Below are 14,765 nucleotides of genomic sequence, written 5' to 3'. Positions count from 1 at the left end.
CACATCTTCTTCATTCACAAATCATAAGACATAAGTCACACTCAGAAAGAGAAGAATAAGCTTAGCACCCTAGTTAACCTAATGGAAACAAAAACAGAGCATGATCTGTTGTTGGCAGATACGGAGAAGCAAGAACCAGAAGGGTGGACATGTGGCGGAATCTCGGAGGTGATGAAAGAATCCAAGTCTCTAATGGAGTTAGCCCTTCCCATAGCACTAACATCGCTCATTTTCTACCTCCGCTCCATAGTCTCCATGCTCTTCTTGGGCCACCTCGGAGAACTCCAACTCGCTGCCGGCTCACTTGCCATAGCCTTCGCCAACATCACCGCCTACTCTGTCCTCTCTGGCCTCTCCCTCGGCATGGAACCACTCTGCTCCCAAGCCTTCGGCGCCAAAAACACCAACCTCCTCTCTCTAACCCTCCACCGCTGCATCATCTTCCTCTTAGTGTCTTCCATTCCAATCTCAATCCTCTGGCTCAACATCAACACTATTTTCATCTTCCTCCACCAGCTACCCGAAATCACCCAAATGGCGCAAACCTATTTGATGTTCCTCCTCCCTGACCTCGTAACCAACTCCTTCCTTCACCCAATCAGAATCTACCTTCGTGCACAGGGTGTCACCCGCCCTGTCACGCTAGCATCTCTCTTCGGAATGCTCGCTCACTTGCCCTTCAATTTCTTCTTCGTTAAACGCCTGCGTTTTGGCCTCGCCGGCGTTGCTGCAGCCTCCGCGGTCTCCAATTTCTCCATCCTTCTGTTTCTGGTTGTTCATGTCTGGATAAGTGGGGTCCACGCCGGCACGTGGATGAAGCTGAGCCGGGACTCTTTCTCCGGTTTTAAGCCACTCATTCGGCTTGCTGCGCCGAGTTGTGTGTCAGTTTGTCTAGAGTGGTGGTGGTATGAGATCATGATTGTGCTTTGTGGACTCCTTGTGGATCCCACTGCCACCGTGGCATCCATGGGTGTGCTTATTCAGACCACGGCATTAATCTACGTGTTTCCGTCCTCCTTGGGCTTTGCAGTCTCAACGCGTGTTGGAAACGAGCTCGGGGCAAACCGACCTGCAAGGGCCCGGCTCTCGGCTGCTATTTCGATCTTTTTTGCGGAAATTTTAGGTTTTATGGCGGTTATCTTTGCCACTATGATGCGGCATTCGTGGGGAAAAATGTTCACAAATGATGAGAAAATTTTGCGTTTGACAGCGGCTGCACTACCAATTCTCGGGCTTTGTGAGCTCGGAAATTGTCCACAGACGGTGGGATGTGGTGTGGTTAGAGGAACGGCTCGGCCCAACGTGGCGGCGAATGTGAATCTTGGTGCGTTTTATTTGATCGGAATGCCTGTGGCGATTGGGCTTGGGTTTTGGCTTGATATTGGGTTTTGTGGGCTTTGGTTGGGCTTACTTTCAGCTCAAGTTTGTTGTGCCGGACTAATGTTGTATGTTATTTTGACCACCAATTGGAAGAACCAAGCCCAGCGGGCGCAGTTGTTGACATCAGCTGAAAATATGGCAATGAATCCAACGGTCTAAAGCGTATCAACGAGGCAGTTATCCTTCTATCTAATATTTATCATAGTGTAACTTTGTCTAATATTTTAATTTTTGTTTTATTATTATTATTATTTTCTATAATAGAAAGAAATGTGAATAATAACTAGTTTGTTTACTCCTTTATTATTATTATTATTATTATTATTATTATTATTATTATTGAGAGAAATATGAAAGAATACAAATTAGAGTTTTTTTTACATATACGTACTATTATGCTAACAGTTAATTGTGGATAATAATAATAATAAAATTTAAAATTAATTAAGATGACAAGTATATTACGCTAAAATAAAAAAAATATAGGTTTAATTTTTTTGTTAGCAATATTTTTATAAATTATATTCGATAAAGAATATTTTGAAAAAAAAATAATTATTGATAAGATAAAATAAATCTAACAGAGAATGAGAATGGGTAGGAGTACACGGTAATTATAAAAAAAATAGATTATAAACCAATAAAAAAATATTGAAGTAACAAAATTAAAAATAAATAAAATAATTTAAGTAGGAGAGTGAATTAAACTTTCATTGAATATTAATTATATTAATTTGATTAAATAAATAATTATATTAATTTAAATAAAATATTATTATATTATTTACTAACACCAAAAATATATTTAGAATATTATCATAAAACTTCATTGAGTAGAGAATGAGATTCTCTGATAATGCATAAATACTAGTACTATATATACTCCATATACTCTATCGTGTTTAAAAAAAAAATCAAATTTTATTAGATATGATCCATTAAAATTTTTAAATTATATTTTTGAAACGTTGCTAAATTAAAAAAAATTAAAGTTAGTTTTGATCCCATATAAAATGTAAAAAAAATGACATAAACCAAATTTCAATAATCTTAGAATTTGAAGATGTTTTATATATGTATGTTAAGGAGATTGCAGAACCTTCACGCAAATTTTCTCAGCTCTAATGCCATTTCGTAAATTCAGAAATTCTGCACGTAGCTAACTTGACCAACAGTGCCATCATAGGCATGGTAGCATGGAGGTAGTTCCTCCTCGTCAACCCTTCTGCATATAGAGTGCAGCAACCACACTCTGGTCTCTGCAACAACTGTCTCTGCAACAATTACCTCCATTTGCTACTCTATCACCGTTGATTCGCTACTTTGTCACCGTTAATCACCGTCTATCATCATTTTTTGGAGATCAAAATAATTATGTATAATATTACCTTTTAGAGATAAGTGTGTATGTTCAACAAAATAATAATTATTATTGTTATTTCTTTTTAGGAGAGAATAAATTTTTATAATTTATGACAATGTTTTTAATTAAAACTTATTAGTGATAATGATTGGAAAGAAACTAACATAACAAATTTAACTGTTATTTGTACTTTTTAGCTCAGTTTCTTCTCTCCTACGTGACTGAGCTTTCTTTTTTATTTTATTTTTCTGACTCTCATCTGTTGTATGTATAAAAGGGTTTGCTATAGCTATGGTTAGACTGATGAGCATTCTAAAATATAATTGACAATTCAATTCTTCACTTTTTTCTGTTTTTATTTCTGCTGCATTTGTAATTACTCTAGCATGGTATCAATAGAGCTTTATCTTGATTATTCGATCCTTCTTTCATTCATCATGGCCATCACAATTTCAAATCTTATTGCCTCCACACAAAATCTCTTCTCTATCCCATCCCTGATAAGCTTCATGAAAACAATTTTTTTTCTTAGAAGCAATTTGCTCTTTTTACAATTCAAAGTCAGAATCTGGAGGATCACCTTCAAATCAACAAACAACCATCTGAATTGAGTCTGATCCAGATAAGTTTGCTGACAAAATATCCATCAAACATCAAGAATGGCTACTTCAAGATTATAAGCTCCTGGCTTTTATCATCAATGGATGAAGGATTCAAGAATCAAATGGTAAAATGTGCTTTTGCTTATCAGATTTGGGATCAAATACAGCAATATTTCATCTCTTCGAACAAAACAAAATTGAGGCATTTCAAGAATCAGCTCAAGAATGTGAAGAAGGTTAATCTTTCTACTAAAAATTACTTAATCAAAGTCAAGAAACTTATAGATTTCCTCGCAGTCATATGTCACACTCTGAGTTCAGAAGATCACATTGACGCAATTTGTGAAGGTCTGCTTGAAGAGTATTCTTCAGTCATCACTACTATGCGTGCTAAACCAGAAATTAACACAATAGGGAAAGTTGAAGCTGTGCTAATCTCTCATGAGGATCTTCTTGAGAAATTCAAACAAACAACTCTTGGTCTTGCACAATCAAATTATGCTCAATCAGCATTTTTCAATTCTTTTTCTTCCACTTGAGGCTTTGTTGGCAGCAGAGGTAGAGGTGGTCGCTTTGGTAGAGGAGGAAGAAGTGCTTGGCAATTGCAAAACAGACCTCAGTGTCAACTTTGCAATCGACCTAGACATACGTTAATTTAATGTTTTTACAAGTTTGATCAAAACTTTGCATCCTTAGCTCCTACCTCTCAACATTATTCATCTGTTCCGATGCCAAATCCACCACCTCATCCCTCTTCTTTTCACCAATCAACCCCGCAAACATACTTAGCAACACCTTCCATGATTCCTGATCAATCTTGGTACCCAAATTCTGGTGCCTCTCATCATTTGACACATGATTCTTCAAATCTTCTTTCTACTTCTAATTACACAGGTTTTGAGCAATTGTATGTTGCAAATGGTTCAGGTATTCCTATCTCTAAAGCTGGTACCTCAGTTCTTAACGATTCTATTATAAATAAATATTTTATTCTAAAAATTTACTACAAATTTCTCACATTACTAAGAATCTTATGAGTATTTTTAAGTTCTGTCTCGATAACAATGTGTATTTTGAAGTTTACCATTTTTATTGTTTTGTAAAGTTTCGGGAGAATTAGAAGACTCTTCTACAAGGACTCCTTATGTAACACCCTATTACACAGAACTTTACGCTTAAGTTGTAAATCAAAAGTGATGAGATACCACAACCTCTAAAAACAAAAATACATATGTAGATATATATCATAGATATGAAAATGTTAAACAAAATAGAAATAAAAAATCGCATCACACTCATAAAACGGGTAGATGACAGAAAGTAGAAGAGACAATATATATATATATAGAGAGAGAGAGAGAGAGAGAGAGAGAGAGAGAGAGAGAGAGAGAGAGAGAGAGAGAGAGAGAGAGAGAGAGAGAGAGAGAGAGAGAGAGAGAGAGAGAGAGAGAGAGAGAGAGAACCTAAAAAAACAAAAGATGAACTACAAATGCTTATTCTCCGACTCAAGTCTCCAGCACGCTCAACGAGGTACCTCACGTCCTCAATCTGAAAAACAACAAATACGTATGGAATGAAAATCGGAGGTTTTCAGTATGGTAGCAATGGCCAATAAATAAGATATAAAGCTCCGGGAAGCCAAAGACAATCCTAAACTTCTACACCCCAGATCAAAGCCTAGAGTTCTCCCTAACCAGAAATATGGTAATTCTACCTAAGAATTCCAATTTATCTCTTACAAACCTTCTCTAGCAGTCTCAGCTCACCTTCACCAGCATGAGAGATCTCTCAAAGCAAACATATACAAGACATTCAAGTAATACACAATTAAAAAAATAGATACAAAATTTAAGTCACACAGCATATAAATATAGATAAACAATTAGGCAAGACAAAACACAATATGCATACTCAAATAAATCATACAAATGCACATGATGCATGTCTTTCCTATGGTCGATGAGTCTCATCTGTCGGTTATACAGCCAAACCCGACATGTCCGGTAGACAATCCTCGATAGTCCCTGCGTACGCGCATCCCCAAGAGTCTATGCATATATAATGATTCATTTATCATCTCATTGGGGGATTCATCCGGAAAGGTATAAGTGTCCGACCACATCTCGCGATGAAAGGTTAACAAAATCTCAAATCTTAACCTGGAATAACTGAGGGCGAGCCACTGGGTTTACCCAGGGAGACTCATGACTGAGAAAAATATCAATTACCAATTTGGAGCAAGTGGGACAAAATCACAACCCTTACATTTACCCAAGAAGCTCAAATCATCTTAACTCGGAGCAAGTGGGGCGAATCATACCCTTGCCTCAACAACCAACTTGGAGCAAGTGGGGCGAAACCACAACCCTTGTGTCTACCAAGGAGGTACGTTCTCATATATGCAGGAGGAACAAAGAAGGGGATCCTATCCTCCCACCATCTCACTGGAGGCTATTTTACAATACCAGGAGAAACAAAAAAGGAGATCCTTAAGTTCCACCATCTTATTGGGGTCACACTTTTGAGAAAGAGTGCTCAAGATGAAACAATCATACCCAATTCAGTTTTATAATAAAAATATAGTTTCATAATCAAAATATGCTTCTTCAAACTTATCTCCATTATACTCTGATATGTCTTCTTTAATCCACTCAGTACACTCCATAAAACATTCTAGCTAATCCACCCACAATACTCTACTATCTTAAGTCACCGGCTCTAAATTCACAACCAAAAATACCCCTTTTATTTTATCCAATACTCTCTCGCTCGACCCAAAGCCTAAGCACTAGTTAGAAAATCTTAAACAGTGTTTATGGAGGTTTAGAAAGTTAGAGAAAAAGTTGAAAGCTCAAAATTACAATTTTAGCAAAACATGAGTCATCTGTACGCGAGCACCTACCGCGTACGCGAGATTTTAAAAAGAACAGTGCCACATACGTGAGACCCTATCCACGTACGCGAGATTTTGAAAAAGACAGTGCCGCGTACGTGGACAGGCACACATACTAGTTTTCCTAAAAAGTTATTTTGCTGCAGAATTCAATATTTTACACCAAACTTCAAACGCGCATAACTTTTTCGTTAAAAATTATTTTTAGTCTATTTTTTGAATGTTATAAACTTCACGGACCCAATTTTTATTCATGATAAGTTTCACAAGATTTGGGGATCCGGGAGCCAAGTTATGGCCCACCAAAATTAGTTAAAAATCAATTTTTACTAAAAATTACAAACATCTAATTTTCCAAAACTCCCAATTCAAAACCAAACCATTCACAACCAAATTAATTCTAATTACTCCTAACCATTGTGACATTCTTCTTGATCACTCTACAAGCATATCAACATCTAAATTCTTCAATCTATTCAGCAAATTCCACTTATAATTTCCACCAATTTCAATATTTATCATCATTAAACATCAACAATTCACATTACATGCATATACCATATCTAATTAATCAAATCATTCAATTTATACCATTCAAACCTATCTTAAGGCAACTAGCCTAAGGTTCACATAACATTATATATTAACTACAAGAAACCAAAATCATACGTTGGCCGATTTCCTCCCAAGCTCAAACACTACCAAAAACCTCTTTTTCACACAAGCTTCCAAGTTTCCAATTCACCAATTCAGCTAGTCCTAGCCACTAAAGCTCCAATTCAAGCACTCAAAATACCAATTCAACTTCTATCCACATGAATTCAATCTAAATTTCACACAATATACTAAAATCACACTAGGGTTCTACTAATTAATCAATTCATAAGGGTTAGCAATTTATTGCCTTATCCATGGATATTTTTGGCACAACCCAACAATTACTCAATGCTAGATTACACCTAAACCGTCAAAATCATGAAAATCTCTCAATACTCGTAACCAAAATGCGAAATCAGAATAGAAGAAGGAATTGGGCGAGAAATTTAGATATCTTTAGTACTTTATTTAGATAGAATTGAAGAGCTTGGCAAGGTGAATGCATAGTCGCAAATGGTGCGGCAATCAGAGCTTCGAATTGAATGTTATGGGCAAAAGAAGAATGAATTGGAAAATGGAAGTTAGGTTCTTCCATTCCCATCTCTTCTCAGCGTGAATGGACATGGAAAGGGGGTTGAAAGGCTGATGCTAAGCTTATATGGGTTGGCCTTTGGGCCCAATATGGACCCGATTTGGCCCGTTGACCTAATTTTGGATTAAAACCTTTAAAATTAGTGTTCAAATTCGTATCTTAAATATTTTTACTTTTTAAAATTAAAAAATTTTATTTTCTAATTACCTTAGCTCATAATTAGTTTATTAGTTAATTATTTATTAATTAACCAAATTTTACACCTTAGACATGGATTATATATTTTTGATCACCATGTACCGGCTGTAACATCTTCTTTAGTGAATTCTCATCATGCATTTTTTTGGTTTTATTGCAAATAGTAAAATTTGGCATCTACATTTAGAACATCCCTCCTTATCTGATGTTAAGAATGTAATGTAAATATGTAATATTCCTTGTGACTATTCTAATAAAATCTCAGATTCTAATATGTGTGAATATTGTTGTTTAGCAAAAATGCACTCTCTTCCTTTTTCTTCTTCTACATCTACTTATACACAATTTTTGTAATTGGTTTTTATTAACATTTGGAGACCTACTTCCTTGCATTCTAGATTTGGATACAGGTATTACATTAGCTTTGTTGATGCCTTCTCTAGATATACTTGTCTCTATTTGTTAACTTCTAAAGTTCAAGTTTCACAAATTCTTGTTCAATACAAAAATTTAATGGAAAATCAAACTAGTGTCAAATTAAAAGTCATTCAAATGGATAATACAAAGGAATTTATCTCCACTTATGTTAAGAATTTTCTTCATGAACATAGCATTGTTCATAGACTTGTTTGTCCTTATATATACCAACAACAAGGTGTAATTGAAAGAAAACATAGAGATGTTGTTGAAAAAAGCTTAGCTCTCTTAGCTAGTGCTGATGTGCCTTAAATTTTTTAGGAAGATGCTTTTCTTATGGAAACCTTCCTTATTAATAGGCTTCCAACACAAGTTTTGAGTATGAAATCCCTTTATGAAACTCTTTTTAAACTCAAACCAGATTACTCAATGTTGAAAGTCTTTGGTTGTGCTTGCTTTCCACATATTAGACGCTATAATGCTCATAAACTAGATTATAGATATAAAAGATGCTTGTTTTTAGACTATGCCCCTCAATCCAAAAGATTCAAGTGTCTAAATTAAAATGGTAAAGTGTATGTTGCAAGAAATGTAGTGTTTAATGAATCTGTTTTTCTTGCTCATCTATGTTTTCAAATTTTTCTTCTAAAACTCCAAGTATTGTCATTAATTCTTCTTATTCCAATTCTGTTCCCTTAATACCTTTGACTCCTAATCTTTCTTCTTCTGTTTCACGGTCTGCTTCTATATCAGATAAGTCAAACAACTCATGTCCCTCCTCTGGTGCGTAAAATTAAAACTCGTACAACTGAACTGGCAAGTGCACCAGGTCGTCCAAGTAATACCTCAGGTGAGTGAGGATCGATCCCACGAGGATTGCCCGATTGAGCAAGCTGTGATTATTCTGCAGATCTTAGTCAGGCGAATAGAAAATCGATTGTTGTTGTTGTAGGCGCATAAACAAAACAATAATAAAAGCAATTAAGAAATGACGTAGACACAATAGTGAGAAAGCAGTTAAGGCCTCGGAGATGCTAGTTCTTTTGGAGTAATACTTCTTATTGACTATTTTATTGATGAGTGATTCATCCAATGGCAAGGCTGTAAGTGATTAAGCCAGGGGTAGTGGTCATTAATCTCTTATGATCCAAATCAAACACCAGAACTGGTCAATCAATCTGGACGAGGGTGAAGCTTACGCAATTCAATATCTGATGATCCTACTCAAAACACCACAGACAAGGTCGGATCTTTCGGATCAGAGAATGAAGCTTTATGATTCTAGCCTTAATGCCACAGAGACCTCAATTACCCATGACTAACAAGATTATATGTCACGTATCCCAATTAGCCCAGATAACTTGTTGGAACCCGTGATGTATTCTCAAGCAGTAGCTCAATACTATCCGGTTAAGGCTTCGCAAGAGCTTATGTAGAATAAGGGGTCATACTCTCGTTCTATCCCAGATTCATAAAGATGAATAACGACAATACATCATAGAATGGAATCAAATATGTATTAAAGTAGAAAAGTAATAATATTAATCCATGGGAATGAGCAGAACTCCTATCTTTAACCTAGGAGGTTTAGTTGCTCATACTTTACAGAAAAAACAAAAAAATGTGTGATATGTTCCAAGATGATGATCTCTCTCAGGTGATCTTCTCCTATATATACTAATAACTAGACCTAAAAAGATATTAATAATAATTAGAAATTACAAAAATGAAATAAACTAAGCTAAAGGTGTAAAAATCTACTTCTGGCCTACTTGGTGAGTGTTTGGGTTGAGCTTGGCATCCAACTTGGGTGAGTGGACATTGAAACACCCACTAGGGGGTAAATCCGCTGCCTTGTGCTCTCTTGGTGGCATTGAACACCAGTTTTGGGTGTTCAACGCTGGCCTTGATCCTTCTTAGGCGTTGAATGCTAGAAAGGGGGTAAGTTAGGTGTTCAACGTCCGTTTTGGGCAATCGTCTCCAAAGAAAAGTATAAACCATTATATATTTCCAAAAAGTCCTGGAAATTAGCTTTCTAACTCCGTTAAGAGTGCATCGATTGGACCTCTGTAGCTCTAGAAATGCTCGTTTGAATGCATGAAGGTCAGGATTTGACAGCATCTGCTATCCTTTCTTTGCCTCTGAATCAGACTTTACGAAAACTTGCCAAATTCATCCAAAAATCACCTAAAATCATAAGGGAAAAAAACTCAAAGTAGCATCCAAAATGTGAATTTTACACTAAAACCTACTAAAACATAATAAAACTTAACAAAATATAACTAAAAACACTAAGAAAATAGTACCAAAAAGGGTATAAAATATCCACTTATCATCCTCCCACCACAACTCCTTCAATTACTCAACCAACCACCAGAAATTATTTTTCTGGTATACCTACATCTTCTTTTCCTATTTTTGGTGTAAAAATTTCACTCACCTTTTCTAATTCTGATTCTACCACAATTAATACACATCCCATTGCTTCTAGATCCAAAACTGGTCACTTAAAGTCATGTGTTTTTAATAATAAAATTAAATAAATTGACCTTTTCCAAAATACTCCCATAACTCTTAAGCAAGTTATCGATTTTTCTTATTGGTTTCAGGCAATAAAAGAGAAATTTGATGCTTTGAACAAACAAAATACTTGGAATCTAGTCAAACTCCCACCAAATGCCACTGTTATTGGTAGCAAGTAGGTATTTGCAATAAAAAGAGCTCCAGATAACACCATTTTCAAATATAAAGCTCGTTTAGAAGCCAAAGGTTGTCATCAACAACAAGGTGTTGATTATGCCCAAATTTTTACCCTGTGATAAAGCCTGCAACTATTAGAACTATTCTATTTATAGCTTTGTCCAAGGGCTGGCCAATAAAACAGTTTGATTTCAATAATGCTTTTTTGAATGGAGACTTGGATGAAATTGTGTACATGCAACATCTTTCTAGTTTCTCTTTAGAGAATACTTCATTAGTTTGCAAGCTGAATCGAGCTATCTATGGCCTAAAATAAGCCCCTAGAGCATGGTATAATAAGCTTGCTAGCACTTTTTTTACTTTTGGGTTTGTAAGTACAAAATCCAATCCCTCTCTTTTTACACGTTTTGATATAACTGCAACTATTTTTGTCTTAGCTTATGTTGATGATATCTTAATTACTGGAAATAATACAATTGCCATTGATAATCTCATTACTCACTTTAATTCTCTTTTTTTTGCTAAAAGATATTGGCAGTGTTAATTATTTTCTTGGATTATAATTTACTAGAACTTCACCTCATGATCTCTATATTACTCAAACTAAGTACATTCGAGACCTTTTAGCTAAAGCTGGAATGCAACACTGCAAACCAGCCCATACTCCTATGGTTAGCAATATTAAACTCACTTCTCAAGGGACAGATGTGTTTGAAAATCCTACCTTTTACAGATCCTTAGTTGAAAAATTACAATATGTTGTGCTCACTCATCTTGAAATTGCATATTCTGTAAACTGAATGAGTCAATTTTTTCAAAATCCTCTTCAATCTTATTGGATTGCTCTTAAAAGAATTCTAAGATATCTATCAGGATGCTTTGATCAAGGTATACATTTTTCCAAGAACACTGATTGTAGAATTCTAGTTTTTGCATATTCAAATTGGACAAGTGACCTGGAGGATCGTCAATCCACAAGTAGATATTGCCTTTATCTTAGTTTCAATTCAATTCTATGGTCCAGTAAGTAACAAAGCACTGTAAGTTGTTCATCCACAGAGGTTGAATTCAGATGCTTAGCTGAAGCCATTGCAGATACAGTTTGGATGCACAATTTACTCCTTGAATTGAGAGTTCTTCTAATAATTCCTGCAACCATTTATTGTGACAACCTAAGTGTTGGCCTCCTTGCAGCAAATCTCGTTCTCATAGTCGCTCCAAGCATTTTGAAGTGGACTTATACTTTGTGAGAGAATGGGTTAACAAGAAACAATTTTGTAGTTCATATCCCCTCCAACCCACAAATAGCAGATTTTCTAACCAAAGCTTCTGTCTACATCTCTTTTTGTCAAATTCAGAGCCAAACTCAGAGTATTTGCCCATATGGCTCTAAGTTTGAGGGGGTATTAGTGATAATGATAGGAAAGAAACTAACGTAATAAAACTATAGCTACTTTACTATTATTTATGTTTTTAAGCTCTATTTCTTCTTTGCCACGCGACTGAGCTTTCTTTTCTATTTTTCCCTATGACTATCATCTGTTGTATATAAAATAGGGTCTACTATAGCTAGAGTTAAACTAATGAGCATTCTGAAAATACAATTGACAATTTAATTCTTTATTTTTTCCTGTTTTCATTTATGCTGCATTTGCAATTATTTTAACAAAATTAAAAAATGAATAATTACGATAAAAGTCATAAGAATGAGATGTACTTTTTAAGTACTTTTAATTTAATAACTATGTTTATAATCAAATATTTGATTTGATTTGAGAATGTCAAATTTGATTTGATAGTTTTATAAGGCTAAACGTTAGTCTTGTCATGAAACTACCTCATCCAGAAAGCTTAAACTGATAGAAGAAGGCAACATTAATAGTTATATCTTTAACATTCCTCTCAAACAAGAGCTTTTTTTGGGTTTGTTTCAATTTTTTTTTGCATAGGCCTTCTTTTCACTTTTATTTGCCTTATGCTAGTTTTTTTACTTTTAGGGTTTACCAAGGATCGAACTATAGACCTTTCAGACATAAAGCTTTGATACCATATCAGGTATCAGGCTCAAACAAAAAAGAATAGGAAGAAGAAGAATTGAAAGATGAGAGTATAAAGAGAGTAGAGAAATAATTAATTTTGAGATCTATTTCGTGTGAAATGAGAGTTAGTTACAAAATAGTTAATCTGTTAGTTAATCTGTGTGTGTGTGGAGGGCTGGGGCAGCCAAGAGGCTATGAGCTAGGAAATTATAGTTTAGTATGCAAACTTACAAAGGCACTCTATGGTTTAAAGTAAGCACTAAGGGCCTAGTATCACAAGCTCTCCATAGCCGTGCAGCATCTTGGTTTCAATGCTACAAAGTCTGATGTTTCTATCTTTGTCAAATTTAAACATGATTCCACACTTTTTGTGTTAGTATATGTGGATGATTGATGATTGGATTTTTGACGGTTTAGAATTTCACTAATGAAATCTCGTTGTAAAGTATAGTTTCTAAACCAATCAATAATCCTTTCATACAAAAAGTTGTTTGTCACTAGTACAAACCCCTAAAATTTATAAACCGAAGTATTTAAACCTCGGGTCGTTCTCCCTAGGATTTACAATAAAGTGTCTTGTTATTGGTTGTGAGTTATTTTGGGGTTTTTGAGATTATAGACAAGAATTATAAATGGCAAAGGAAATAAACTAACAACTAACAAAGCTCTTGGCAAGATATGGGAACTAGAAGTCCTATCCTAGTTATCCTTCTTAGTTGTGATGAGAATTGTGTATTGCTCCCACTTAGTTAACCTCTAACCATGGAGGAAGGTCAAGTGGATGAATCAATTTGATTCCTCAAGTCCTAGTCAACTCCTAAAGGAAAGACTAGCTTTAGAGGCATTCAAATCAATTAGCAACTTCTAATTATCAACCAACAAAAGAATTAGATAACTCAAGAGTCACTAATTACTCTACCTAGGCCAAGAGGAACAAAACCTACACTAAAATTCAACCAAGCATTTCATCAAACACTTGGAAGGCACAAAAGAAAAGCAAAGCAAATTGACAACATGAATAGAATCTAACAACATTTATTGCAATGAATTAACAACAACAATTGAAAGAAACACATTTATTATGAATTACCTTGATTGAATTGAAAAAGAGTAGAAGAAACAAAAGTAGATCTACAACAAAACACAAGAACAATATAAAGGAAATTGCAACAAAAGAATGGAAGAGAGATGAATGTAACTACAAAGAATTGAGAGATAGAAGTAGAAGAAAGCAAAGATTAAAACCTAGATCTAAGAACTAAACCTAATCCTAATTCTAGAGAGAAGTGAGAGCTTCTCTCTCTAGAAACTCTAAACTAATCCTAAGTATCTTCTATATGCTTTCCTAATTGATTCCCAATTGATTATTGATGCCTTCCCCTTAATCCTTCATCCTTTTATTCCTTTCCCTTAGCAATTGGCGCCAAAAATGGGTTCATAAACCCTCTCAAATCGCCAGGCACGTGTTGCATTAGTGAGGTCATGTGCCGTCATCGACGCGTGCGCGCACGGTACGCGTGCGCGTCCCTGGCTTGTTTCGCAATGTGCGCGCGAGCGCCTTGTGCGCGTGCGCGTGCATGGCCTAGATCGATTCTTTGGCTTTTTGTGCTTCTCTCCACTTGCATGCTTTCTTCCTTGCTCCCTTGATTCATGCCTAACCTTTTTCATCCTGAGATTACTAGCAAACACATCAAGGCATCTTATGGAATCAAAGAAGAACTAGAATTCATCAAAATAAGGCTTAAAAAGCATGTTTTTACACTTAGGCACTGGTGCACGGAATTGTGATCATCAATGGCGCCATCAACATGGTACGCTCATTGCAATCTCAACTCTTTATCACAACTTCGCACAACTAACCAGCAAGTGCACTGGGTCGTCCAAGTAATAAACCTTACGCGAGTAAGGGTCGATCCCACGGAGATTGTTGGTATGAAGCAAGCTATGGTCACCTTGTAAATCTCAGTCAGGCAGACTCAAATGG

The 14,765-nt window shown here is 35.5% G+C and overlaps 1 protein-coding gene across 1 annotated transcript; it reads left to right on the top strand.

Annotated features, from left to right (window-relative positions):
* LOC130982383 (protein DETOXIFICATION 51-like) lies at nucleotides 1–1,683 on the top strand. Its single transcript, XM_057906370.1, has one exon. It carries the CDS (start codon nucleotides 82–84, stop codon nucleotides 1,537–1,539), a length of 1,458 nt encoding a protein of 485 aa, XP_057762353.1. The 5' UTR covers nucleotides 1–81; the 3' UTR covers nucleotides 1,540–1,683.
* Nucleotides 1,684–14,765: the final 13,082 nt, after the last annotated feature.

The sequence above is a fragment of the Arachis stenosperma genome, chromosome 5 (genome assembly GCF_014773155.1).
Source record: "Arachis stenosperma cultivar V10309 chromosome 5, arast.V10309.gnm1.PFL2, whole genome shotgun sequence".
Taxonomy (NCBI): domain Eukaryota; kingdom Viridiplantae; phylum Streptophyta; class Magnoliopsida; order Fabales; family Fabaceae; genus Arachis; species Arachis stenosperma.
This window is presented reverse-complemented; position numbering and strand designations above follow the sequence as displayed.

Excerpts from the sequence above, each read along its gene's own strand:
- LOC130982383 (XM_057906370.1), top strand. The coding sequence starts at position 82 with ATGGAAACAAAAACAGAGCATGATCTGTTGTTGGCAGATACGGAGAAG.